General features: G+C 43.6%; 1 protein-coding gene and 1 non-coding gene across 3 annotated transcripts in view; one reads left to right on the top strand and one right to left on the bottom strand.

Moving 5' to 3' along the window:
- Nucleotides 1–6,055: 6,055 nt before the first annotated feature.
- On the bottom strand, nt 6,056–6,137 carry TRNAL-UAG (transfer RNA leucine (anticodon UAG)). Its single transcript has one exon. It is a non-coding gene; the product is annotated as a tRNA-Leu (tRNA).
- A 185-nt stretch (nt 6,138–6,322) lies between these two features.
- LOC126535768 (protein arginine N-methyltransferase 9-like) overlaps nt 6,323–18,480 on the top strand; it is a 44,800-nt gene continuing 32,642 nt past the window's right edge. Inside the window, exons 1-6 of one of the 2 annotated variants that reach the window (XM_055073410.2) lie at nt 6,323–6,616; nt 6,699–6,825; nt 7,963–8,199; nt 9,991–10,158; nt 16,214–16,318; nt 17,712–17,804. In XM_055073410.2, coding sequence (XP_054929385.2) covers nt 6,448–6,616; nt 6,699–6,825; nt 7,963–8,199; nt 9,991–10,158; nt 16,214–16,318; nt 17,712–17,804 — 899 coding nt within the window. In that variant the 5' untranslated portion in view covers nt 6,323–6,447. The remainder of the gene's footprint in view (nt 6,617–6,698; nt 6,826–7,962; nt 8,200–9,990; nt 10,159–16,213; nt 16,319–17,711; nt 17,805–18,480) is intronic. The other variant, XM_050182558.3, reaches the window with a different exon arrangement.

Consider the following 18,480-nt stretch of genomic DNA (forward strand, 5'->3'; position numbering starts at 1 on the left):
GGCGTCACTAAGAACGAGCTCCATTCATGCCGCCGAAGAAGCAGGCATTGCACTTGCAATTACAATGAGGAGAGGCTCCGCGATTTTCTCCGATTCCCGTACAGCTATTAGGAATTACTCAGCCGGCTTCGTCTCAATGGAAGCACACAAGTTACTTATACACAGTATTAATACTCATAATTACGACCAACTGGATAGCTCACACCTAGTCTGGTTTCCGGCTCATCAGGGCCACTCGGTCAGCCCCAATGGTTGCAATCCTAACGAGCAAACTCACTCTGCTGTGCGAGATCTCACATGCCGCGCATCAGATCAGGAACTGCTCCAGGATGACTGCGGCTCCTACAAAGACCCACTTACTACTTTTCACGAGATCACCTCACACTATAGGGACGGCAGGAGGTTTTTTCCTCCCCCCCATCAGAAGGTCAACAGAGCTCAGGCAGTCACATTAAGAATGATTCAAACTAAATCTTATCCCACACGTTTTGTGCTTAACAAAACTGACCAGGATTTTCCCGCGGAATGTAAAAGTTGTGGACACACTCCGTGTCTATTTGATCATATGTTCTGGCTGTGCCCCAACCAAAGGGCTTCGGATCTCAGCAGTGAGGAGGACTGGAGTCGGCGCATATCCAGCGACGTCCTCCAAGATCAACTCCTGGCCGGCCGGAGAGCTCACGACATCGGGAAGGCCTTTGGCCTACCGGTGCCTACGTGGGCGGAGCCACCGACTTAGCCTGGGGGCTTGTGCCCTCGAACCCTAGTTTCTCTGGACTAAAATAAAGTTCTTGCCATGCCATGGTAAAATACTGACTTTCAAACACTTTTTAAGAGCAACTTCGTTTCATTCCGGACGTTTTCCCACCTGTTATCTTAAATGTATTGTTAGTTCCTTTAGCGCTGTCAAAATTTCGTGTACGTCTCCCCCATAACGGCTACGTGGGGAACAGCGCGCTACTGTGCGACGTTTGTGTATACCGGGCCTCCGATACGCTCAAGTTATATATCGTAATAATGACTTCTGCGAAGGCCCGCAGGGCGGTTGGGCTTTTATCAAAGAATGATTTGTCGTCCGTCGCGTAGCAGTAAAGCGCCTAAGGGAGTTTATTGTCACGTTCATTCCTTCGGCCATAATTTCGGCGTATTGTCATGTTGCATTGATGTCCTTTGAGAACTATTCCCATAGACAAAAATTGTGAGCACGAAAATCTGTTACGCCGTTCTCGTTTGTGCCGTTCGTATCGCGCACACGTGGCGAGGCGCATGACAACGCTCACGGTCAGCCGCGCGGTGTCCCAGTGCTTTCAAAAGACATAAGGATATGTTTAGAGTCCCTTAACATATCAAACGTTGGTTGGGGACAAGGCTGAACGAATTCGCTTTTCTCAGAAGGGAGCAATATGACTATCGAGGTGCGCTGTCTTTTGCGCACTGAAGCGAGAACATTCACACATAGAAGGTGCGCGATCGTACCTCTGCAACTGCAAGCAATTTAGTATATTTTCGCTGACGTACCAATAGGCCGCGCTAGCTGTTTGCGCATAAATACAGCTACAATGCGCGTGAAGAGGCGCTGTGATGCTGTTGTGCAAGACGGACGTAAATTAAGGGTATCGGCTTTGAAGTGAAAATAAATAAAGAATCGAAGTGGTATACGCTTTTACGATCCATAACATCTGCAGTGCCACCGTTACCGGTGCTGAGGGATTGGTTACTTACGAAAAACACAGCAAGCCACTGGAAACGTAGGACAAATTAGTGACGTACGCAGGATATATAGCATACATATCAGGCACTCTAACATCAAAAAGGGGGCTGACAGATGGAGTAGCACGTGGTACAAAGGCAACGGCCATCGTTTCTATAGGAGGACCTGTCATCGCCAAAGGCGAAGATGGGTCCTCCCATCGAAACGTTGGCCAGCCTTTCTGAGGCACCTTATCCTTGTTTATAACGTTTATACCATAAAAGGCACTACGTAAGTTGGTTTATGGAAAGTAATATCGATAAATGTAACCAAAGGTTTCATCTGAGCTAGTGGTTCATCATTACTTCTCCTTATTTTTTTTCGGGGGGGGGGGGGGGGGGGAGTTGTTTGTCTGGAACCATACATATTGCCAAGACGTAATTATGCAATATCGCTTCTTAATTAGGCTGACAGGTAGTTTGATTTACGTGAGAATCGTTAAGTGAGAATTTTTGTTCATATGTGTGTACATTCGCCTTCATCCATTATGAATATTTCCTGTGCCTTAAATAAAGATTTCAGCTGCTAGTCAGCCATGTGTCGTGTTGCCTCCTTCATGTCATGCCTGAAAATTTAGGTTGTACGTTACAGTAATCGACAAATAGAGTCGAATTTCAACCTTTTTCTGTACTAAGAGAGGAGCAAAAAAAAAACAGTTTTCTCAATATATTCTCTCAGTCACTTGGAAATAAGCGTACTACTGTTGAAAACATCCATAGCCTTGACTTATATGAAAACATCTACCTTTCTTTCCTTCCTTTTTCGTCCTCCTCCTCTACCTTTCTAAAGGAAGTAAAAAAAAAGGGACACGCACATTATATCTATATGGGTTTAACACCTTTGACGTTTGTTTCACTACAGTGCCATACGAGATAAAGGGAACAACATATTTCGCTAATATTTAAGACATATGCTATTCGTGAAGAATCAGAGCACATTTCACGCTCTTTAGAGAGGCCATCATAGTGATGAATAACGGAGATTTACGAACAGTTGACAAGCACATGTAGAAAGAGTTAATAAAAGAATTGGGGACACAGTCCACCTCGGACGACTCCACCGTCAGCTCATTTTTACAAATGAAGTTTATTCCTCCACCTAGGATGGAAGCTCACAAGACCAGAAAAATTTTACTAGAACAGTACAGAAGACAACGTTAGGCTCGTTAGCCCGATAAAGTTGCTGCCAAATTACGAAGACGAGCCTGAAACGCACCCGTGTAGTGGTCTTCTCTGTACGTCTTACGCGCAGTGAGACAAAGCAAAAATTCAAAGTGCGATTTGTTTGATAGCGACTTTTTTTCTCCTTCACAGAATGTCCTGAATGGGTTTGCTTTCCCAGAGTTACCTATCAAATATTACGCTAACACGTGTATACAAGAAACACTACGTAAATCAACCCTTTGTTTTATTCAGATCGGAAGCAGGCTTCGCTTCCTATGGATACTCATATATAATGCGAGCTAGTCTACCTCCGCAAGCTTGCGGAAACGCTTACTTTCGATCCCGCGCGAGCAAATTAATAGCTCGGCTAGGAAATTAATAGGAGAAATGGACAAGCACTCCATACCTGGCGCAGAATCGGTCGATCCGAACTTCGAGAGCGTTGGGCGCGCTGCGGATATCCAATGTGACGACGCTGGCGTCATCGTTCGACAAAGACGCGCTCACCGAAGCCGCGCATACGTGCATGTAGCACCGCTTTCTGCAGGAGAAAGCGTCGCCGGCGCATGACAAGCCACAATTTCCAGATTAGTCTACGACTATCCTAGCCACGCCGCATCTGAGTGAACGAACGCGCGCGCACGAAGTCCTCGAGTTGGCGTCGCTTTGACAACTGGCTTCCCCGCGTGGAAACACCTGTCGCAGGCGCTTGGGCAGGGGTCACGTGACTCGACTGGCGGCTTCCCATTGGCCCGCCGCAATTAAAGGGAGGACCGGGGGCGAGTGCGTGGAGCGTATTTCGCCCGGCTTTTGCCGTCATCGGGATCGCTGCGTGGCATGGCACGCGCTCGTGCAAGCACGCGATTTGAGAGGGAGGGGGGAAGGTTTTTGAACGGAGCGCCGGGGATGGGGAGGCAGCTTTGAAACCAAAGTTGCAGGGGAGGCTTTGCGCGGAACGAGGGGTCCCTAACTCGTGTGCACGCTTTTTATGAGATCTGTGTGCATTGCTTGAATTGCGAGGCGCGAAACAGGGACCGGTGAATAAATGAATCTGGCGTCCTCGTTTGCTTCGGTGAGGCCTCAGAACCAGCGGTTGATGCAAGCCATGGTTAGCAACGTTTCTGACCTTTAGAGTGAGAGTGCTGATCGATATAGACGCTGAATTTTACCATTCAGCGCTTCTTTTTTTCTCACTTTCTTTTTCCATTTTCTTTCTTTCTTTCGTTCTTTGGCAAGGAACATAAGAATACGAATATTGAACTGCCAAACGCAGACGCATATATTTAGGGTAGGGATGTTTATTTTGGTATAATCTGGTACGACGCCAGTACTGACAGGTGCAAAAAAAAAAAAAGAGAATTCTGACCAAGACAACTAAAACATCAGTTTTAAACACAAGGTCATTAATTGTCATATAAAAGGAAAGGAAAAAGAAAGAAAGAAGAACCTGCACGACTAAAAATAAATTAAATTATGGGGTTTTACGTGCCAAAACCACTTTCTGATTATGAAGCACGCCGTAGTGGAGGACTTCGGAAATTTTGACCACCTGGGGATTCTTTAACGTGCACCTAAATCTAAGTACACGGGTGTTTTCGCATTTCGCCCCCATCGAAATGCGGCCGCCGTGGCCGGGATTCGATCCCGCGACCTCGTGCTCAGCAGCCCAACACCATAGCCACTGAGCAACCACGGCGGGTAACCTGCACGGCTAGCCTCTCAACATTTTCAGAGGCTACTCGCAAACAAGCTTTCCCAGAATCAATGCCTGCTTATGACTAGCTTTCCAAAAATGCTAAATAAACGGTAGCGGAAGAAAGATTAGAGGTTGTGAAAGGAAACACGTTAAAGGACTTGTGCGCTGTAGACACATCTGAAGGAACCGTTTCAAGGAATATATCGCTGGTTGTGGCATAATTAAGAGATATAACTGCTAGGTGATTACGTACAATACAAAAATAACTAAATGACAGACTACAAGCAAGAATACGTGCTTGTCGGGTAGGCTTTCACCGCGAAACCGTAAACAAAAAGCTTGCATTACTAATTTCGTTTGAGCAATTGCTTAGAAAAGTATTGTCGGTGCCTCACTTCCCGTAATTTGCGCTAGTTTGCTTAGCAGACAGAGAACAGCAGCCAGACTTTAAGAGTCTGTGGTTGAGAAATAATTCGTTAGTTTCGATATTCGAAAATACCAAGTAGTTTATTCTCATACGAATAGTTAGTGCGTAATATTCGATTCGTATTTGAAACTTCGAATATTCGGCTGCCCTTAATACATATGTTTGTCAAAAGCAAACGGAGCTTTGATGCGGAAATATGTGTTTACAGAGGCTAGCTTTTTTTTTATATTCTAAGGACATGATAATTCATAAACTACATCATGTTACATCATCACTTCACGCTAACTTGTGGACGGTGCCCATATATGCAAGCAACTCAATTAAAATACGGTAGCAGTAAACAAACATATGGGTCGTGGTTCGCAGACTAAAGAAAGAAGAGCATATTTGTTTGTGCAATTACCAAAAATCATACTAAGCTGATAATCATAGTTTAATTTCTTCTCTAAAAAGAAACATTAATGTGCATTATTCATATACAGTATACAATATGCATTAATACAGCAATACGAAACTCCATGTTCGCTTCGATGTGACTGGTGTGCTAGTTTTTGCAACACTATGACAGATAAGTATAGATGAACGCTATGATTAAGTATAGATCATGTATATAAATTTGTGACAATCGTTATATATGCGTGCATTGACGGTATATGGCCCACTGTGCCAGTATTCCGAGATTAATTCTGACAGACAGTATTCATAGGAACCGTGATGATCACACGTAAACAGACTTTTCTCACAAGTGCGGTGGATGTTTTCAGCATAAAATAGCATTATTTTAGCTCGAGCAAATTGTGAAATACTGAACAATAATCAAAAAGCAGGTGAGCAATAATTTTGCGATAAAATAAAAACGACACATTGGCAAACTGCGACGCAGAGCAAGAATTTTGCGATGAAGAGATCAAAAATGTATACGGAGAAATGAAATTAATAAATGTAGGAAGAGGGTACGCGTAATATGAAATGTCTAAACAAAACACGGCGTTTTGAACGTTTTGCTCAAAAGCACGCTATGGCAGCGGTGGGATTCGAACCCACGCCTCCTGAGAGACTGGTGCCTAAAACCAGCGCCTTAGACCACTCGGCCACGCTACCGACGGATAATCGGCGCACTATACGGAGGTTAGGAACATGGCAAAAGGCATGAACCTCTTTAATCTTCATTTGTTTTTTGGTAAACAATAAATTTAGACTAACAGATCATCCGCAGTACAGACAAAGCTTTTATCTCCTATTTTACATAAAAAAGGTGGTATCCAGGCGCGTACTGCTGTTTCGCAGACACCAATATGGTTGCCGGTTGTTTACTTCGTCCACGTGAGTGGCCGCCGGTGTTTATGAGGCGCGTATGTAAATGGTTATAACTGCGATCATTTCATGAAATACGCTTGAAGAGTGCAAGAAAATGTCTCTTTCGGAAAGTAGGAAGAAAATGTTCCAATATTCGCTTTCTCAGATAGAAACCTGCATTAAAAATGGTACGTTCGGCAGGGCGCTCGCGCATTTCTGCGTAGTTTTCAAGCTGCGGCCGTCTACGAAGAACGATCTCAAAGAGGCATTCTTGCTCGCAGTAGGTGAGATTATCACCGTCGTAAACCTTTCTGTTGAGAACTGAGTTAAGGAGCCACGATTTCGTGTCTTGCCGTTCGTTTACAGGTAAACACACCGATAAATTGGAAGCCGAGGAAAGATGGACCGAACTGTTCGATTGCTACGAGGAACTTCTGAAAGCATATTACTCGTGTGAAGAGCTACACCATTCGCTGGGAGCATTGTTGTTAAGGTGAGCGACTTCTTAAGAAATGTCGACATCCTTAGCTGGCTAGCACAATGTTCATGCTTGTCGTGTTCGTCTTTCGTCTTGCTCGTGTTACCTTGACGGGGGGCTGACAGAAGAAGCGATGGGCCTGATTTTGTCTGTGCAAAATTCGTTGCTTCGTAAGCACTTGTGTTCTGTTCTTGCCAATGACATTCAGTACATTCTTGCGACTTGTCGAAAACGACTCAAGGACATCCGCAACGCTATTGTGTGATAATATTTTCATTTTGGTAAGCTTGCTTGTATAGTCCTTGAAAAGGGTTTCTGGCAGTCACAAAGAATTCGGATCAGGCCACAAGCAAACAGCTTCACCACTTAGTAAGTGCTGCTAATGCAAGTGCAAACGCATGATCGAACTTCGTCATGCATAAACGAATTTAGTGGGAGTTTTTTCGAGTACATATAAGCGTTTGTTTTATACCTGTTTAACCTGCTCACCTACTCAAGCGATTTTTCAATGTGCGCCAAGCCCACTGCTGCTACCATATCTTGAAACCTTGGCAGTGTTGCACCTGTAATAGGCTGATCTTCCAGTGTGAAATAAGCATTCACTTGAGGTGCTTCTCCTTGAATTTCCCTGTACTGCTTTTATTTGCTAAAGCACCACAAGGTTCCAAGATGAAAAGCTAGGCAAGTTGCTACAAATTCACATTGGTAGGGCTAGTGTGAATGAACGGGCAGAAATAGAACAGAAGCTCATACGTCCATTTCTGTTCTACTTTCTTCTGTCATTATCACAATGAACCTACCACAGTTCAAACTTAAAAAATTGAAGTGTTATTCAAAAGAGTAATGTAGAACTTAATCACACGAACCTGCTTTAGTCTAAATTGCAAGCATGACTTCCTTATATGTTGGAATGATAGATGCAACAGCTCCTACTCTACTGTGATGTACTGCTGAAGTCTATGTTTTGTGGATCAAAATAAACAGCCTCATTACTCTAGAACCAGCTGACGCAGTGCCCATACTAATCTAGCCATGTTTTCATGGAGTTGCTGCGTGTACAGTTATATGTCTGAAAGTCATGCTGCTTTGAACACACTTGTTCACAGGTTTTCTTTATACCATGAAATGTGCTACATCAAACAACTCCTGCAGGCACGGCCACATAAAAGCGGCAGCATGCAGTATACGGAAGGCACTGGAGATCAACCCAAACTTCACAGCAGCTCGTCAGAGCTTGGATGGACTGAGGACGTTGCTCATAGAACGCTGGCACTTCCGGATGTTGAATGACTTGTCAAGAAATGAAGCTTTTCACGATGCCATCACAGCTGCTGTCCAGAAGGGTCATAAGAATGTGCTCGATATCGGAGCAGGAACTGGCTTATTAAGGTTTGTGAACCTTTAAATGCATAGAGCGTGAGTGTGATCTCCAGTGCTGCATTTTGAAAGCAAGCATTTTCTTTATATGGACACCAACTGCCATTTGTAGTAAGGGAAAAACTTCATGATTGTGAGATCGTGTTAGGTTGCTTGCATGGCATTCATTATAAAAGAAGCTCTCCGCTCCACAAACATGTGGCCAGAATCTCATTAATGTGCCAGAATATTTATTGACATTAAAATGCTTGGTATGCCTGTGAATGAAACGAGTGGCTTGGTAGAGGGCACCATTGCTGCACGGCTCAAATAAATCGCAGGATGCAGTATCTTGAAATGCAGGCAAATTGAACCGATGCAACTTCTTCGGCTATCATTGTGTGGATTTGTGTGCATTGAACAGGACTTATCTATTATGTCACATCCTCTGACTTGCTCATGGCACCATTTGTGGTGGCTCTGCAACTACGGAATTATGAGCAGGAGGTTCTGAGCTTGACAGTTGGCTGTGGTCGCTGCCTTCTGATTGGAGTGGAATGCAAGAAATGCTTACTATCACACTTTCGGTGCACACTAAAGGTGCCTATAGGGGATCAAAATTAATTTAGAGCCGTCCACTATGCTATCTGTCATAGCCTGTGTGTTGTGTTGGGACGCTAAATCTTCTCAGTATACTCCACTCATTCATGGCATGTTGAACTGTATCATTACTGTGCAGATTCCTCTGCCGATCTATAGCTAGTGCCACAGGTGATCTGTGACACTAGTGATCTTTGGAAATGAGCAGGCAAAATTACACTAAAGGCCCTCTGAGGGCCATACACACCGTTTGTTAACCTTGTTTTCCATCTTTTAATGTTTGCATGCATGTGTCATTTGGCATTGCTAGAACATAAACATAATTTCATGTGCTGAAGTTTGGTGTGTTAAACTGTGTGACACTTGTGAAAGATTTGTCTAAAGTGTGCCGACTTCAGGTTGAGCTGCCATGTCTTTCCACTTTCTTGCTAGCTAGTAGTGAGTGCTGCTGACACACAGTGAGCATGCAGGGGCGTAGCCAGGGAGGGCACACCGGGCACGTGCCTCCCCCTCCTAAAATTTCTTTGTACTAGCATCCAGTCTCCCCAGCCCCCTCTCCTGCCCCCCTCCCATCCGCCCTTTCTCTGAAAAATATTCCTGGCTACTCCACTGGTGACATGCAACTGGACCATTCTCATCAGATTTCTAGCCTCTCCGATCCCATTGCGGATGCTGAAGTCACAATAGATGCGGCATACGGAGCAGGTTGAAATAGCTTTTGATGGTTTTAGAGTGAGTATGAATAATGATATGCACACTTGTGGCTATTGCAACAACTCTATGTAACCTAATTTTTTCAATGGTCAGCAGCCTTTCGGTCTTGCACGTATGAACACATATGTGTGAACTAGTGGTTGCTATGAAAGGAAAAAAAAAAATTATGGGGTTTTACGTGCCAAAACCACTTTCTGATTATGAGGCACGCCGTAGTGGAGGACTCCGGAAATTTCGACCACCTGGGGTTCTTTAACGTGCACCTAAATCTAAGTACACGGGTGTTTTCGCATTTTGCCCCCATCGAAATGCGGCCGCCGAGGCCGGGATTCGATCCCGCGACCTCGTGCTCAGCAGCCTAACACCATAGCCACTGAGCAACCACGGCGGGTTGCTATGAAAGGAAAACTCAGTGTTACCAAAGAACAAAGTTTGCATTTGTTGGCTTCTTTTCATGCTTTTTAGGCGAGTGTTCCATTTCTGAATGTTTCACACCGCCATTTCTTGCAGCTTATTTGCCCTCTCTGCAGGTGCAGACAGGGTGTACTCGTGTGAAATGTCCTCGACTTCATGTGAAGTTGCACGCACTGTATTTGAGGAGAATGACTTTGGCACCAAAGCCTGCGTAATTAATAAGCACTCCACAGAGCTTGCCATTCCTGGTGATCTTGACGAGCGGTAAGAGTTATTGTCATGTTTCTGCTCAGTGGAATGGGCTTTATAGAGAAAAACAAACAACCTTTGGCTTTGTATTACTTGAAATTTCGTATGAAAGTATTACGGAATGCAGTTACCTTGGCATTTTGCAGCTCCATTTTTTAGACTTTACCAACACCTTATTGCTAAGTTTCCTGCCTTTTGCATAACATAAGGCTTAAACATTAACCATATGCATGCAATATTCAAGTGACGGTAAAGTGACAAGTTTGGCTGTTACAGAAGCTATTCCGACTCTGTTGCTTGTCATGTCACCGGTTTTTGACCACCCAGAAATTTTTGCTTCTTGCTTGAACGTCTGTGTACTACAGGCCGCCCCCTTGATATCACAACAGAAGTTACTGTTGTGGCTAAAAGTAAAACTAGTAAAAACTAGATAATGTTTGCAGGTTAGGTAATACAGTCCAAGACTAATATAAGAGCTCCACTGCAGTCCATGCATTCTTCTTTAGTGTTTGCATTTTTTGTGAGCATATGATTGTGTTCATTTGAGCAACAATCAAAGTTTTTTCAACTTTTCTTTTTTTGCAATGTCGCACATCACAATGCAACAGCATGATTGGGCCCATATGTTGCATTGCTTGGATATATCTGCGTGCAGTGGACTCCTTACTATCATTATACATAGATGCAACTGGAAAAAAAGATGCGGGCACAGCGTACAGCGCAAGTGCCATATCTTGTGTCTTCATGTCCTCGTATTTTTCATGCTCAAGCCTCAGCACGCTTTACTGTTGACTATAGGTGGGCAAACTCATTCACGAGTACACTTATTCATAATCGCTCTACACTCGTTTCACAGGCATGAGATAACGTGCTAAATGAGTGACGAAGGGTGTGAGTGGATGTATGAACGGGAGTGAGTGCCAGTTAATGCGAGTACAAATGAAAGTCAGCAACGATGAGTGTGAGTGGCCGCAAGTATGTACGTATTTGAGCGAGTGCTGGTATGTGGAAGTTGACATGAATATGAACATGAGTGGTGCCAGTTAGGGGGAATGGAAGAGATTATGAATGGGAGAATGAGCAGGAAACTGAATGAGTGCCGATCAACTTGAGTGCACATGAGTGTGAGTGATTACATAGCCTCCAAAAAGGTTGACGAGTGAGCATAGTAAAGGTTGTTCTTTTTTCTTTGAAGATGACGAAGTTTCTTCAAGGTGTTTATCCGTATTGATGAATCAAGAGGCAGGTTAGGGATGAGAAAATTGGAGATATATTGAAGGCAAAAATATTTACAAAGTCAAATGCAAAGCTTGCAGAGCAACACAGATGATAAACAAACAAGTAAACAGTGCCTTACTCTTCTACTTTTCCTGAGTTAGAGCCTAGGACAACTGTCACTACATACAACAAACTCTCATTGTTTGACCGCCAAGTGGTTACGGTACAGACTAGTGATACTTCATACGGAGTCTTACTGATCTATCAGCTTAGTGATTACAGCCTGGTAATGAATGAAATGGGTTCCTACAGCTTTAAAGTGCATTCCAGTAGACAAATAAAAGGGAGTGGCAGCAACTGCTGGCCCACTTTGACATTGCACTAGCCAGTGAGGTCACAAGTAAATATTAGCTGCCACCTACTGGGTTGTGCCTAATCTTGTTAGCAGAGTTGTTAGACCTTAAGTGAGCATTTGGCACTCTTTCGCATCGTACCTCTCTCCTATTCCTAGTTGCATGGGTGCCTCTAATTTTTGTCCTCACGCTTGTGCTAAAATTGTCCGATGGCTCATTGTCATAGATATCTAGGATGCCAGAAGTGAGATGCGCACCGGCATTATACAAGCACTCCGTCAAAGCAGCGTGTTTGTCACATTCAACGTTGTAATTTCACGAGGTCTCTTTGAGCATTCGACGACTGGTATGTTCTCTGTTTTGGAATTCTTGGCAATGTCTATGTGCAGGTCGGGAGACACACAGGATTTGTTCTTGCCATTGTGCGTACTTTGCCATAAGTAGTTAGACATGACAAAAGGAAGGGCAGTGTGAAGTCGTTGCCCCACCTTTGGCGACGGTGGTATCACTCCCATTTTCATGGGCGGGGGTCAGTAAGTAATTACACCTGCAATCAAGTGCTGCATGCACCGTCAGTTACTGTACAGAGTGCACATGCAGTGCGCCACATCACTTATTCTGCATGCTCAAGAGATGAGCAGCTTACACTCATGATCAAGTATTCACTTATTCTGTCGACCTATGCTGTTGACAGTGTCAAGTTCAACAGTGGTTGCATTAAAAACAATGCTAAAAATGTTTAAAAAGCTTTTTTGTTCAGTGGATAAACCCTTGTTTATGTATTTCCACAGTGAAAACAGTGATCAATGAGTGAACAATTGCATGCTGCCATGGCATGCAGTATGTTTCTGGCATGCATGCTATGCAGCATACACATAAGGAACAAATAGGAACCTGTAAACGAGCAACCCTGCTGTCGGCTAATGCCTCTTCATTGCTCTTCTGAAGGCCTCATCTGCCTGTATGAATAATAAACTGTTCTATATATTACGGTGACTCTTGCCTCTCCATCTGTTGCAATAACCTGCAGATCTATGACCAGAGCTTCTTGCTTCATACTTGGTTTTCAGCACCATATGAGGCGAGTGTATTACTGTGGCTCTGTCTCATTGTTGAGAATGCCTTTATAGTTCAGTTTTTCAAGTAGGCAGGTGCTATTGCAGCAGCAAAAGTTATGGCATAGAAATCTACTTGCTCCACATCGTCGTGCGTCCAAGATGGCCAACCAGTAGCCTTAGTTTTGGTATATGAAGTTGTAGCATCAGTTGCCATCCCGTTGCAAACTTGTAGTTGGTAAGGTAACATGTTGCAGAGACATTTCACATGCTGAATGAAATTAGTGCTTTCAGGTTGACTGCATCACTACCAAGATCATAGCTGCAGTGTTGAGCATGGTTCTAAGCCATCTGTCATTCTGAATTTATGTGATGCTCTTTCCATCCTGTGTTTATATGCTGGCTAAAGAATGAAAAATAACTCTTTCGAAACTGCACTTTTACACTGAAATACCCTCGAGTGGGAGGTGTGGGCACAACCTGATACTCTTGCTATCAGCAGGGTCCTTCAATACTTTTCATCTGGTCATGAAACTTCCACGTAGCGCTATGGGAAAGCTTCATATAGTGCGCACAGTGGATGCACCATGCCGCTGGCGCAAGTAGGTGGACGAGAAGATGCCGAACGGGCACCACGGGTGTTCTATGCGTATCCTTGCTATTGCGCAAGGATCGAGTGCTTGTGTCAGTGTGTGAATGTTGTCGACACAATGTGCAAATCGCCGCCCTGTTTCTGTACTGTGTTCAAAAACTTAAGTGCAAACAATGCCTTGTTTCATTTCCAGGTTCAACAGCATTCGCAGCAACGGCTTAATTCATAATTCAAGTTTTACAGTTGGACTACTCCATCATTAGAAACTGACTACAGAGCAAGTTCATGTTGCACTTTTATGTAATTGCATGTAAGAACACCTGCATTTAAAAATAGCAAATCTCACCAACCGATTAACTAAGTAAAAAAAAAAAAAAACTTGGTGGACGCTTAAGCTTCGCCTTCAAGAGTGGAAAGCGATAGCGTTATTGCACGCTGTTCGCACCGCCCACTCATTCGCTCGGCATGCTCTTGAGTCACACAAAGACAAAACGTGCGCCTGAGCAAGCGGAACGAACCAAAGAACTCAGTGCCTCGGAGGGAGGAACAATCTACGCGGGCCAAACATGGTGATCGGCACGGACATCCGGGCCGCAACGCGTCATGAAGGCGGACGCGATCGTGGGGCTTGCGCCTCGATGGGATCATCCTCTATCTTGCTTGGGAGCACCACGCAGACACATGACTCCTCGCCAGCAGCACAGCACACATCGCAGGGGACACTTTCCCACCAGACCCGTTACGGTGCAACGATCACGTCAGAGGTGTCCTGCATCGGACGCTGCACCTAGGAATCGCGTTGTGAGCGGAAAGAGGAGCCGCGTCGCCTAAACACAAGGGTTCGAGTGACGTACGCTGGAAGTTGGAAGGGGAGAGAGCGAGAAAACTTATTAAACGCAAGGGTATTGGGGCATCCTCGCACCGGTCCCCGCACAGCCCCAATGCGCTCAAATGAGACGAAGGGGAGAAGCGGGGGAGTGGTGCGCCACCTGTCGGGGCAGCGCCGTGCATTGCGAGGAGGGGGTCTTCTGTGTTTGCCACAAGATGGCTCTGCGTGTGCGCCAAGCGCAGAAGAAATGTAGCGGAAACGTACTTCGCTACTCGTTTAACTGCGACTTCTGTAATTTACATGCTCATAATTACCGATATACACTGCAGTATAACTTTCTACGGCACGTTTCTAAGGCAACACTGCATTCACTAGAGGTGCTTTTGTTCTGGTTTGAACCATCAAACTCATGGCTGAGTGGTAGCGTCTCTGTTTCACACTCCGGAGACACTGGTTCGATTCCCACCCAGCCCATCCTCCAAGTTGTTTTTATTTATGAATTGCCTTCCGGGGTTTTTCGCTCACGGCCAACGCCGCCGACACCGGCTTTTCTGCGACACGAGCTCCTTAACGCTGTCGCGTTAAAGTAGGTAATTACTGAATTAACAAAGCTAGCCAACTGATTACTAAACTAATTACCAATTGCTAGGCATTACTAATTATTGCCAAAGTATTGCTAAATTACCAAATAATTATTATTGAACTAATCACTAATTACAAACTTATTACTGAACTAACAGTTAACCAACTGGTTAATCAAACAAATATGATATTATTAAACAAATTACCAAACTAATAGCTAACCTAACTTACTAACAACTACATTAACTAACTCAACGCAACACCAAGCAATGTAACTACAGTAATGAAACCAACCTCACCAATAAGCTTATCAATCTAACAAAGCTAACCAACTGATAACTAAGCTATCTAACAAATAATGAGAGAAATGACCCTATAAAGTATAAATTACTAATAACCTATCTAATTATAATAACGAAGCAAATATAATTAGCTTACTAACTAATGAACTCAACTAAATAACACTGAACTAGCTAACCAAATGTAACGGACTTATCCAACTAACTAACTAGACAAACTGCAAATAGATACAGCCAAACAAAACAGTTTCTGCAAGGAAAGCTACTAAGGGGGAGCTGGCAACGTCAATCATTAAACGGTGCCGTTTATAATTTCAATGCAAACGCATTGCACATTAACTTATTTTGCCAAAAGCTCCCATTGCATGGTCACTCTATAAACATGCTGAAATAAACTTGAGAGAGGCGCCTTTCGTCATGAAAATATTTGCATGATCGTGCAGCCCGGCCATCTGGTGCATCAGATTGTTCACCTTCTACTTATGCCAGTGCCTTTGGTGCCACCTTCTGTCCCTATATGAAACTTTTGGGGAAGTTTCATGACCAGATGAAAAGTATTGAAGGACCCTGCCATCAGCTTGTCATCTGCTGCAGTGATGTATATTGAAACTTGACCACTCTGATTGCCATTGAATACTCAATGGTCCTGTTGGGATAAGCTCACGAAATCAAGTTTGTCATACAGTGCTCCAACTTCACTTTACACTGTTGACACATGGTACAATTGAGCTGGAGCTAGCCTTCCCAATAATTCCATTACGCTTGTGCAGTTCAGTCTTAGCCACCTAATTGTAGCTGCTCTCACTCAGGTCTCTCAGGTAGACAGATGGTACCAGTGTTCTCATAGCTAAGTGCCAGTTTGGGCTTGGAACTCCTGTGACTGATCATAGGAAATACATGTGTAACACACTACATTGCTTCATTATAATGAATAATTGATCTCTCAACAGCCATACCAGTAACAAAAAAGCATGACTCAGCTTGTATGTTTTCTGTTTGCCATGTTTTTTTAATGCAAGTGCTTTTAGCTGCTCTTTGTCATAGCAACTGGAAAACTTTCAAGACATTTCGTATACAAAATAACCTAAAGTATCCGTGCTTATGATAACAATGTTAGTTAATAGAATTGTTTTTTCTTTCAGTGTCACGCTTGTGGTTACCGAAACATTTGATGCTGGTTTGTTTGGAGAACATGTTCTGAAGAGCCTGAACCATGCATGGGAGTACCTTTTGAATGTGGAACCATCGTAAGTTAGGTGTTTATACTTACTGCCTTATCCTCAGAACGAAAGGCATTGTCGCAGATAACATTAGGAAGTACAGATTAGCATGAATGTAGATCTGTCAGTTGAATTGAGTGTTGGTCACAGGTGACATGATTGTATTCACTTTGTACATGTACTGTGTACATGCACTGCGAGTTTCAAGGGCACAGGCCCTTGAAACTATTAACAACACATAAATTTGAAAACTTGGGTTTATTGGTGTCTTTGTGTCTTATTAATAGACAAGTGCTGCTACATTTATGTCGAATGCATTGCAGGAAAATTGTGCGCAGCCGCTCATTAAGGTGGCCAGGTCTATAACTTTTTGACTGCAGTAGTAAAAGCACTGATAATATCAGCCCTTCAGGTGAAATCAATTCCCTTTTTTTTAGAATCTTGCTTTAGCACATTTGTTGCATCTTTGGATTCATTAAAAAGAGAGCTGAGTTACATGTTAGTAGTTTTGAGAATCAACATTCCAGTAAATGAAGCTCTAGCCTCCCGATTTATATTATAGCTACCACTTTGCTAACACATGTGTGACCACAGCTACAATTAGTAGTTGCAATGATCTTGTCCAAAAGCCTCAGTGCTTTGGTGAGCTGATGAAATATTATATTGTGTTCAAATAATGAACCTCTGCACTGTCTGTTTCTGAAACAGCTATTGTCTGTAGTAGTTCTCTTGCATAGCTTCTGCAGAGAGGCTTTTGAGATTTGCAGTGATAACTGTCAGGGGCACTTCCCCTACTTAAAATTGAGTGTTCCACCTGCTTTGTCTTCAGTAGAAGACTGCAGTATGTTGTAAATAAAAATAACATAAAGATGGAGCTGCCATCCATGGACACTACTGCCAAATAGTTTTTAAAAAAGCAGCATGTCAGACATGCGAAAACAAGGATTTTAATCTTGCGACCTTGACAGTGACAGCCATGTATGTTACCACAACACTATAGCTGGGCTGGGCACTGTAATGGATGTACAAGTCAGTCGTCATCGATAGCAATGTTCAGTGCCTAAATATGCTATGGAACTAGTACCATGCCACCTTCCTTAATGTTTGTTAACATTGGACACAGGTTTGCAGGCACAAACTGTTCAACATGTATTGGTGTGGTCTTGTGCTTTTGGTGCCATCTGGTGAAGGCACAGCAAACTTTATCCATTCGAACTTCGATAAAATGAAAACATATGTAGTGAATTATCAGATATACTGAAGTAACTACCATATGCTCCAAGTCATTGGCAATCATTGTAATAGTGCGGCAACTGTGGAGCAGGACTGCTGCAATTTTTGTTTTTAAGGAGTTATATAACTTTCCATAGTGCTATTAATTCTTTTTTTCAACACTCACTAGCTAATGTCTCTTTTCCAGTGCATGTTGCCAACCAAAAGCCACTGTGATACCTGAAAATGCTGAGGTATTTGCCTGCCTAATTGAAAGCCAATGGATCAGGAGTGGGCAAAAGTGAGCAAGCCTTTTCCATAATGATGCTTTCCTTACTTTTTAAATCTGTTTAAACGAGGATTTTGTTTTGTACTACAGGACGTCTGTCTTTCTTTTGTGTCTTCTTTCTTCATTTCTTTATTGACCAGTGTTGTTGCTGGTGCACAGTTGTTTGCACGGCCTTATGCAAATAAGCAAGTTTCCAAATTTCGTTATCGATTGAAAAACATCCACCAGGTGTGGAATTGTACCTTGCAGCAGCACCGGGAGCAGGTGAAACATCATTTCGGAGAAATGGGGTGGCTAGCCATATGCTTGCAATGGCCCCACATGTGCTGTGCTTCAGCCAGAGTGTCAGTTAACAAAGGCGCCTTCAACTCACGTATGTTAAAAGTAGAGTAGCAGTGCGAAAATAGCAGGTTGACCGATGCGAGCGAGAGAAAACTCTCAGTGTACCGATGCTGCAGGCTTACATGCATTGAATGAAGTATGCAGAGGTTTTACGCTGCATGCTGCGGAGAGTGTATACAGCTGCTGTGGCAAGCACAAGGAAGCAGCCCACATATGGGGATCCAAGTCCGGGCACTTAACTTGTGAATCATGTTCGTCCTCTTTCTTCACATAGGATGCACGTTTTGAACAATTTTAGTTTGTATACTTGAAGCATGAGCGCAATGCAAGCAGAACTGCCTTGATG

This window comes from Dermacentor andersoni, chromosome 4, assembly GCF_023375885.2.
Source record: "Dermacentor andersoni chromosome 4, qqDerAnde1_hic_scaffold, whole genome shotgun sequence".
NCBI lineage: Eukaryota > Metazoa > Arthropoda > Arachnida > Ixodida > Ixodidae > Dermacentor > Dermacentor andersoni.